Source organism: Ranitomeya variabilis, chromosome 1 (assembly GCF_051348905.1).
Source record: "Ranitomeya variabilis isolate aRanVar5 chromosome 1, aRanVar5.hap1, whole genome shotgun sequence".
Lineage (NCBI taxonomy): Eukaryota > Metazoa > Chordata > Amphibia > Anura > Dendrobatidae > Ranitomeya > Ranitomeya variabilis.
In genome coordinates, this window is record NC_135232.1 from 24,458,009 (window position 1) to 24,468,432 (window position 10,424).

At 48.6% G+C, this 10,424-nt stretch overlaps 1 protein-coding gene across 2 annotated transcripts in view; it reads left to right on the plus strand.

The window, feature by feature from the left end:
* Positions 1 to 10,025, plus strand: part of LOC143803406 (SET domain-containing protein 9-like) — a 33,211-nt gene extending 23,186 nt beyond the window's left edge. Inside the window, exons 2-5 of one of the 2 annotated variants that reach the window (XM_077281403.1) lie at positions 7,239 to 7,362; positions 8,267 to 8,382; positions 8,491 to 8,596; positions 8,696 to 10,024. In XM_077281403.1, coding sequence (XP_077137518.1) covers positions 7,239 to 7,362; positions 8,267 to 8,382; positions 8,491 to 8,596; positions 8,696 to 8,783 — 434 coding nt within the window. In that variant the 3' untranslated portion in view covers positions 8,784 to 10,024. Of the gene's footprint in view, positions 1 to 7,238; positions 7,363 to 8,266; positions 8,383 to 8,490; positions 8,597 to 8,695 lie in introns of both variants that reach the window. The other variant, XM_077281404.1, reaches the window with a different exon arrangement.
* The last annotated feature ends 399 nt before the right edge of the window (positions 10,026 to 10,424 follow it).

Consider the following 10,424-nt stretch of genomic DNA (forward strand, 5'->3'; position numbering starts at 1 on the left):
CATCACTGCCCCTCCACCGAAGACGGACCACATTCCTACGCACACTACCCGGCCCGGCTGTTGGGAGGGACCACACTGTATCCCCCCCTCTTTGCTCTCGGAAGGCCCCGAGGCCATGCCTCTCTATCCAGAAGGATAGATCAACCTCTCGACCCTCTACCATTAGTGATCTCTCTCCCTTCTTTCGAGCCTCCTGGAGACGCCGTTGCAACATGCCGTCCCCAGAGCCCAGAGACGAGGAGGACGCCCTATTTCCCCCGGAGGTGACAGCGGCATAACTCCTGACAGGTGCTGCCACCACCGGGGGGGCAACCGGACCAGTGACCACATCCACACCAACAGTATCACCATTACCCACCTCCATAACCTCCTCACCCTCCACCAAACCAGCAACCACACCACTAGACAAAGAGTTTTCCTCATCCATACCCACCACCACATTCACTCCTGCTGGACCAGTGACAACAGGGGGTGACATTTTGGCCTCCGCATCATCAGGCACAAGGGGCTGAGTCTCCTCCACAGAACTGGAGGTGACCTCACCCCTGGTTTTATGTGTGCCCTCCGCATCATCAGTTGATATTTTCCGCTGCTTCATGGTTGCTACCAGGCGCCGCTGATCTTTCGCTGCTGTGAGGCACCGCTGATCCTTAGCATCAGGATCTTGTTGACCAGCGGCGCCAACACAGAACAGGACTTTGGTGGGAGGACCGGAACGCCCTGCCCCGGTAACCCCCTCACACTGCCGCAGCTTCTCAACTAAGTGATCAGCGGCAACAGCATTCAGGGGCACCGAGGCTACCGGAGCTGCCCCTGACACCGGGCTGCTCCCCCCTCCCACTGGGGAGCACACCACAGTATCGTGGCCTGATTTTTCGCCCGCCGCCGGGCCGCCCTCACTGTCCAGCCTCTCGGCTGATGCACCTGCTGCTACGTCCCCGCTACTACAAGCAGAGACGGAGCTCTGCGCCTCACTACATTGCTTTATAGTCTCCCCGCGCCTTTGCACCGGATCCACAGCAGAACCCGGGCTGGGCTGGGCAACGGGGCTTATACAGTGAGGTGACCCTGCAGCCGACTCAGGGGGTACAGGGAGGGGGGCATATACATAGCTTACCGCTTCCTGCAGCTTAGGTTTGATCTTCACCTTTTTTTTCCGGCCCCCAGGTGCCTCCTCTGGCAAATCATCACCAAGATGGAAGTTCTGAAGGCACACTGGGGACTCCAGGAGCTTGATCTCTGCCATTAGTGCCCCTCCCTGGCCGATGTCACTGTCCTCCCCAGAGCCAGCAGAACTGCGACGAGATGTCATTGTCGCCTGTCCAGCAGGGACCTCGCTGCACGTGGCCTGTGAGTGACTAAGCAGGCTGCCAGGTGGGGTTTTCTGCTGGTCATCCTCCTCCTTCTTATCATCATCATCATCATCATCATCCACCTGGCTCCCAGGCTGCAGCCCTATCTGCCTTTGCTCTCTGTTATCAGCCATTTCTCTAAATCGGTCTTCATTTTGCAATTTTTCTTTAAATGGTCCACTTTTTTCTTGGATAAAGGCTTTTCTTACCTCCAGGTCATTAATTTCAAGCTTCAGCCTCTTTACCTCCGCCTGGAATTGCGTCTTCCTGGGTCTGGAGGCGCCTGCAGCTTTTGCGCTTGTGCAGCGCAGCTCCTCCCGGAGCCTTCTCAATCTATTGCTTGCTTCTTCATACTCACGAAGGTGGCTCATGACCCGGGAGGCATAGGTGGACACAGACTCCCGGGGTCTCTGCAGCGCCCAACCCTCCTCAGTGAGGTCGGCCTCACCTCCGTGAGCACTCAGCTTTCCTCCGGAAGGGCCGTCATCCTGCACGCTAGCAAGCTTCTCCTCCATGGAAGCCTTGCGGCTTCTCTGGGTCTCTGCAGACCTGGGGGGAGTAGGAGCCACATTGCTGCGACTCCTGGTGGAGCGTCTCACCCCCGAATCCTCTGATGTGCAGGCTGGTTGCTGGTTCTTTCTGCCCCCCGCCAGCCTGGTCCGGGAAGCAGAAGCCTGGGACTTGGCCCCCTCATTCATCCCAGGAAACCCACTCACTCCCTGGGTAAGAGAGAGAGCAGGTCCCCGGGCGGAGAGGTGGTGGTTCCCAGGAGCTCAGGAGCACACTGCAGGTTCAGCAGCGACCGCACCCACAATCAACACAGTGAGTAGCAGCTGAGCAGAGCTGCACCCACTATCCTGCTGGTGCAGTCACTGTGTACATACATTACATTACTGATCCTGAGATTCATCCTGTATTATACTCCAGAGCTGCACTCACTATTCTGCTGGTGCAGTCATTGTGTACATACATTACATTACTGATCCTGAGTTACATCCTGTATTATACTCCAGAGCTGCACTCACTATTCTGCTGGTGCAGTCACTGTGTACATACATTACATTACTGATCCTGAGATTCATCCTGTATTATACTCCAGAGCTGCGCTCACTATTCTGCTGGTGCAGTCACTGTGTACATACATGACATTACTGATCCTGAGTTACATCCTGTATTATACTCCAGAGCTGCACTCACTATTCTGCTGCAGTCACTGTGTACATACATTACTGATCCTGAGTTACATCCTGTATTATACTCCAGAGCTGCACCCACTATTCTGCTGGTGCAGTCACTGTGTACATACATTACATTACTGATCCTGAGTTACCTCCTGTATTATACTCCAGAGCTGAGCTCACTATTCTGCTGGTGCAGTTACTGTGTACATACATTACATTACTGATCCTGAGTTACATCCTGAATTATACTCCAGAGCTGCACTCACTATTCTGCTGGTGCAGTCACTGTGTACATACATTACATTACTGATCCTGAGATTCATCCTGTATTATACTCCAGAGCTGCGCTCACTATTCTGCTGGTGCAGTCACTGTGTACATACATGACATTACTGATCCTGAGTTACATCCTGTATTATACTCCAGAGCTGCACTCACTATTCTGCTGCAGTCACTGTGTACATACATTACTGATCCTGAGTTACATCCTGTATTATACTCCAGAGCTGCACCCACTATTCTGCTGGTGCAGTCACTGTGTACATACATTACATTACTGATCCTGAGTTACCTCCTGTATTATACTCCAGAGCTGAGCTCACTATTCTGCTGGTGCAGTTACTGTGTACATACATTACATTACTGATCCTGAGTTACATCCTGTATTATACCCCAGAGCTGCACTCACTATTCTGCTGGTGCAGTCACTGTGTACATACATTACATTACTGATCCTCAGTTACATCCTGTGTTATACCCCAGAGCTGCACTCACTATTCTGCTGGTGCAGTTACTGTCAGGGCCGGCGTTAGGGGCAGGCAGACCAGGCAGCTGCCTGGGGCCCCCACTCCCCCAGGGGCCCCCAGCTAGCGGCAAATCACGCAGCCGCTATGGGGCCCCGGGCCCCTGTGAGGCAGGGGGCCCGCCTGCCGCCAGCGCTGACTCCCCCGCCGCATTGAACTGTACCGGCATCTGCCGGTACAGTTCAAAGCAATGATGGAGGAGAGAGCGTCACCTGACGCCCCCTCTCCCATCATTCCCCGCTCTGCCTCTGACACAGCGGGTGCGCGCGCACTCACTGTGTCCCAGGCAGAGCAGCTGCAGCCGCCGACACAGGAGCAGCGCGGGCACGTGTGGAGAGGTGAGGAGCTTGTGTTTTTTTTTTTTCTTTTTACTGGACGGGGAGAGGAGAGGGGAGGAGGGGAGAGGAGAGGAGAGGGGGGGATGTGAGCTGTGGTGTACACCACTGGGGGCTGTGCTGTATACTACTGGGGGCTCTGCTGTATACCCCTGGGGGCACTGCTGTACACCACTGGGGGCTGTGCTGTATACTACTGGGGGCTCTGCTGTATACCCCTGGGGGCACTGCTGTACACCACTGGGGGCTGTGCTGTATACTACTGGGGGCTCTGCTGTATACCCCTGGGGGCTCTGCTGTATACCCCTGGGGGCTCTGCTGTATACCACTGGGGGCTGTGCTGTATACCCCTGGGGGCTCTGCTGTATACCCCTGGGGGCTCTGCTGTATACCCCTGGGGCTCTGCTGTATACCCCTGGGGGCTCTGCTGTATACCCCTGGGGGCTCTGCTGTATATTACTGGGGGCTCTGCTGTATATTACTGGGGGCTGTGCTGTATACTACTGGGGGCTCTGCTGTATACCCCTGGGGGCTCTGCTGTATACCCCTGGGGGCTCTGCTGTATACCCCTGGGGGCTCTGCTGTATATTACTGGGGGCTCTGCTGTATATTACTGGGGGCTGTGCTGTATACTACTGGGGGCTCTGCTGTATACCCCTGGGGGCTCTGCTGTATACCCCTGGGGGCTCTGCTGTATATTACTGGGGGCTCTGCTGTATATTACTGGGGGCTGTGCTGTATACTACTGGGGGCTCTGCTGTATACCCCTGGGGGCTCTGCTGTATACCCCTGGGGGCTCTGCTGTATACCCCTGGGGGCTCTGCTGTATACCCCTGGGGGCTCTGCTGTATATTACTGGGGGCTCTGCTGTATATTACTGGGGGCTGTTCTGTATACTACTGGGGGCTCTGCTGTATACCCCTGGGGGCTCTGCTGTATACCCCTGGGGGCTCTGCTGTATACCCCTGTGGGCTCTGCTGTATACCCCTGTGGGCTCTGCTGTATACCCCTGTGGGCTCTGCTGTATATCCCTGTGGGCTCTGCTGTATACTACTGTGGGCTCTGCTGTATACTATATGGAGGACTATGGCGTGTGCATTTTAATATATGGAGGACTATGAAGAGTGTATTATACTATATGGAGGACTGTGGAGCACATTATATTATATGGAGGACTATGGGGTGTATTTTACTAAACAAGTAAAATGCTGCATATTCATTGGGTGATTGGATTGTTTATGCCGGAATAAAAATCATTGTTCTCAGCAGCACATCACCCTATGTAAACTGTAGATGTGCTGCTGATAACATGATACTGTATGGTGATCTGTTAGTGATCTATTAGTGATGGTTCTGTCCCATCATTCTTTCTCAGATGGTGGAAAGAGGCCGGGAAACAAGCGTCCAACGACTTCAGTATTGTCGATCACACTCGTTTAGCGGCCTGAGATCAGCGCAGGTAAATACAACCGAAATGCTTCTGTGTGACGTGCAATATGTTAGCATTTGGGGCCCCATTTTAAACTTTGCCTAGGGCCCCACTTTGCCTAAAACCGGCCCTGGTTACTGTGTACATACATTATATTACTGATCCTGAGATTCATCCTGTATTATACTCCAGAGCTGCACTCACTATTCTGCTGGTGCAGTCACTGTGTACATACATTACATTACTGATCCTGAGTTACATCCTGTATTATACCCCAGAGCTGCACTCACTATTCTGCTGGTGCAGTCACTGTGTACTGATCCTGAGTTACATCCTGTATTGTACCCCAGAGCTGCACTCACTATTCTGCTGGTGCAGTCACTGTGTACTGATCCTGAGTTACATCCTGTATTGTACCCCAGAGCTGCACTCACTATTCTGCTGGTGCCGTCACTGTGTACATACATTACATTACTGATCCTGAGTTACATCCTGTATTATACTCCAGAGCTGCGCTCACTATTCTGCTGGTGCAGTCACTGTGTACATACATGACATTACTGATCCTGAGTTACATCCTGTATTATACTCCAGAGCTGCGCTCACTATTCTGCTGGTGCAGTCACTGTGTACATACATTACATTACTGATCCTGAGTTACATCCTGTATTATACCCCAGAGCTGCACTCACTATTCTGCTGGTGCAGTCACTGTGTACATACATTACATTACTGATCCTCAGTTACATCCTGTGTTATACCCCAGAGCTGCACTCACTATTCTGCTGGTGCAGTTACTGTGTACATACATTATATTACTGATCCTGAGATTCATCCTGTATTATACTCCAGAGCTGCACTCACTATTCTGCTGGTGCAGTCACTGTGTACATACATTACATTACTGATCCTGAGTTACATCCTGTATTATACCCCAGAGCTGCACTCACTATTCTGCTGGTGCAGTCACTGTGTACTGATCCTGAGTTACATCCTGTATTGTACCCCAGAGCTGCACTCACTATTCTGCTGGTGCAGTCACTGTGTACTGATCCTGAGTTACATCCTGTATTGTACCCCAGAGCTGCACTCACTATTCTGCTGGTGCCGTCACTGTGTACATACATTACATTACTGATCCTGAGTTACATCCTGTATTATACTCCAGAGCTGCGCTCACTATTCTGCTGGTGCAGTCACTGTGTACATACATGACATTACTGATCCTGAGTTACATCCTGTATTATACTCCAGAGCTGCGCTCACTATTCTGCTGGTGCAGTCACTGTGTACATACATTACATTACTGATCCCGAGTTATATCCTGTATTATACTCCAGAGCTGCGCTCACTATTCTGCTGGTGCAGTGACTGTGTACATACATTACTGATCCTGAGTTATATCCTGTATTATACTCCAGAGCTGCACTCGCTATTCTGCTGGTGCAGTGACTGTGTACATTACATTACTGATCCTGAGTTACATCCTGTATTATACTCCAGAGCTGCACTCACTATTCTGCTGGTGCAGTCACTGGGTACTTACATTACATTACTGATCCTGAGTTATATCCTGTATTAAACTCCACAGCTGCACTCACTATTCTGCTGGTGCAGTCACTGTGTACACACAATGCATTACTGATCCTGAGTTACATCCTGTATTATACCACAGAGCTGCACTCACTATTCTGCTGGTGCACTGTGTACATACATTACATTAGTGCTCCTGAGTTACATCCTGTATTATACTCCAGAGCTGCACTCACTATTCTGCTGGTGCAGTCACTGTGTACATACGTTACATTACTGATCCTGAGTTACATCCTGTATTATACCCCAGAGCTGCACTCACTATTCTGCTGGTGCAGTCACTGTGTACATACATTACATTACTGATCCCGAGTTACATCCTGTTTTATATCCCAGAGCTGCACTCACTATTCTGCTGTGGATGTGAAAAGTCATTGTACAGATATGAGTAACACAAAACTAAAAGTTATAGAAGTGGATTAGAGATAAAACTAGGAATTCATTTCTTCTCTGATCCGGAATTTGCCTTCTTTGCTTTGTCCTTGAGGAGTTTTTGCTCGGATTTTGCCTGCGCGTTTGAGGTCGTCTTCTCCCTTATTTTGCAGGTGCCGTCTATCAGAGTTTTGAGCCCATCTTCTTTCAATCAATCGGAAATCCATTTATTTTCAGATGCCTCGATGGGATTCTCATTGATGGGAGCGACAAGGGAATCTCGAAGTCCGTGTACAGGTGAGAGGAGCTGTGACGGGTGTGGACAGCACCTTGAATTTTTTTTTTTTTTTAACTTAAATGTATATATTTTTGTATAAAAATAATATGTTGTTATTAGGAATGTTGCATTGTTCGCCTTCTACATCCTCTATGTATCACTGTACACAGTAGCTTGAGTTCCCAGCAATCTGCCAGTGAGCACGGATTTCATTTTTCAACTGGTCATAAATCAACATAGAAGATGGTTCAGGAGAAGAGAGATGAGAGTTACAGATCAGAGAGCACGATCACTGACAAATCACTGGTAACTCATCCTCCAGTCTGCTATGTACCGTGATACATAGAGGATGTAGAAGACAAATGAGACAACATTTTATATAATATCCTACTGGAATAATTATGCTTAGACACAAATTTGTGCATTGAAGTAACACAATTGTGCCAGAGGTGTCCGTATCCTGTAATATTTTAGGAACCTCTGTCCCCCATGACACGCAAGAGACGTCACAATCTGCAGCAAAAAAAAAAGCGGGCGGGAGGTTTCTATAAATGCCATCCACTTTGCTGGAGGAACGCTCGGGGTCTTCAGAAATCTGAAGCGATTAGAAGATGTTGGAAAGCCTGAACATGTGAACAGCGAGTTATCGCTACCTAGGAACGCTCAGAATCCGTCTTCTCAGCAGTTTTTAATGTGTTTTTCGGACAGAAACTCCCTGATAATCCCGTAGGCTGACATGGGATTCTCCATCTGCCCTTTTCAGCTTTTAGCCACAGGGTGGCGCTGTGCAGACACTGAACAAGCAGGAATCGTGCAGAATTGTGAATACAGTGCTTTCTTCCAGCTTTATTCCAAACGCAGTGTGATCCCGGCCTAAATGGGATGTTCTGTATCTTGAAAATCTTGCAGGGGCTTTTGTTTCAGGTCGTGCAGCAGAAGAGATCAACTCGGACCCCTGAAGATGTGTGACATCACCTGGCTGACCAGCGCCCCCCTCAATCCCCTGGCGGTGGGGCAGTATGTGAATAACTGCTCTAATGGTAATATACCCAGGTGTCATCTGCGGCCCCCCGCTCACATCACACATTTCCTCTACATGTGCAGCCGTCACACAGGTGGGGTCACTGCTTCACGTCTTCTTCCCGCAGAGCACGCGGCCAACATCTCTTACCAGGAATTCGATGTCCCGGAGTCTTTCCCAGTGGAGCTGAGGCAGTACATCCCCAATATCCGCTACTCCCATGATGTGGAGGGGTCAGTATGGACATATGCATCCCCTGCGGGGGTCTCCCCTACATAGCAGGGTGCATTTTTCACCATTTTTGCACTTACTCCTCGTCTTCTCTTTCTTAGGCCGTTGCGCTGTGTGGTCCTCATTGCTCTCAGAGACATTCGCTGCGGAGAAGAACTTTTCTCAAACTACTTTACTCTCGTTCAGTGACTCCCGGATGGAGATCGGACTCCGCAGGAGATGCTTCAGTTCTCTGCGGTCCTGGAGAAGGACCGGCTCCGAGTGGGGAAGGGGCTCTGCGGTTGTTTTTTACATGCGGAGGATCCAGGATACATTATTTTTTTACATATATAGAAAATATTTAAGAAAATGACATTTTTGCTAAATAAATACGGTAGATACAATAAATCCATTATTTGAAGGGGGTGAATGATAATCTGCATAGTGAAGGGGTTGCAGCGCGAGGAGGAAGCACGAATCACAGCTGCAACTGTCCAACAGCAGTCTCTTCCCAAGGATCTGCACCTTTTCTATGTGCCACTAATTAATAACCGTCCAGGAGATTATGAAGATATCCCACCACTGCCACCAATCGTCAGGACCAAGAGATTATGAAGATATCCCACCGCTGCCACCAATCATCAGAACCATCACACAATTGCCTGATGATCGATGGACGAGTCAACAACTACTATGGCTATTGGGCAGGTTATTGGGCGCTTTAACAGTGAATGTATAAAATATATATTGTACATCCGGTTCCAAACTCTTTGGTACGGTCACTTCCGCAATAACCGGAGAAAAACGCCGTCTCCAACCGTTTATTAGAGACAAATTGGACACCCGTCACTGGTAACGTTGAGCCTCACATGGCTGCTGGGATGCGGTTTATAGAACAAGAGGAACAAAGCTAATAAATATTTTATGTTTAATCCAACAATTAGGCCAAACATATACAAGACAATATAGTATATACAGTCACTTAAAAAGATAAAAGAAAATTGGTAGACTTTTTGGTAGCAGATTAATCTCTGTACTGTCCAGCCATTCAACAGTAATTATATGTTTCTTCAGGAGCAAAGATAACAGCTTACAACTGGTATTTGTTATAGCTTAGGATCTTAGCATCTTGTTTTACTTGCAGAGTGAAAGTAAAACTGCTCCAGCTACACACACAGTGAGAAGGAACATCCTGGTTCTTTTTTTCTTAACAATGTATTATTGTCAATATAACATTACTGCTGGAGACAGAAACTCATCACTATTAAACAGTACTAAATAGTAGATGATGCAATATATACAATAATAAGCATTTTTCCAACACCCCCACTCAACAACTACTTATCTTGTTATTCCCATAGTGGTTTTGAGTTCTTCAAATTTGTTTCTTTTAAGTGGCTTTGTCATAATATCGGCTATCATCTGATCAGTCTCTCAATAAACCCAATTATGCCACATACTATCAGATCATGTGATGATGTATAACATCAATATTTTTGGTTCACATATGGATCTCACTGCATGCAAGTTTCATGCCTCCTCGGTTGTGTTCATAAACCGCCGTAGGTTGAGTTTACCTAGATAAATTAATAATTGATTTAATCAAATATCTTTGTGACTTGCATGGGCTGCAGACACCTACTCTGCTTCTGTAGATGGCAAGGCTACAGACACCTGTTTTCTACTAGTCCAAGAAATTGAATTTTTCGCTAAGCTTGAACAAATAGCAGTTTGTCGATTTACAATCACCAAACCCCTTAACACCCAATGATGGACATAGCACGTCATGAGCGGACTTGACTGTCACTGAACTTTAGGAAGGCAAAGTTTGAGCAGCTTCGAGATGCCCTT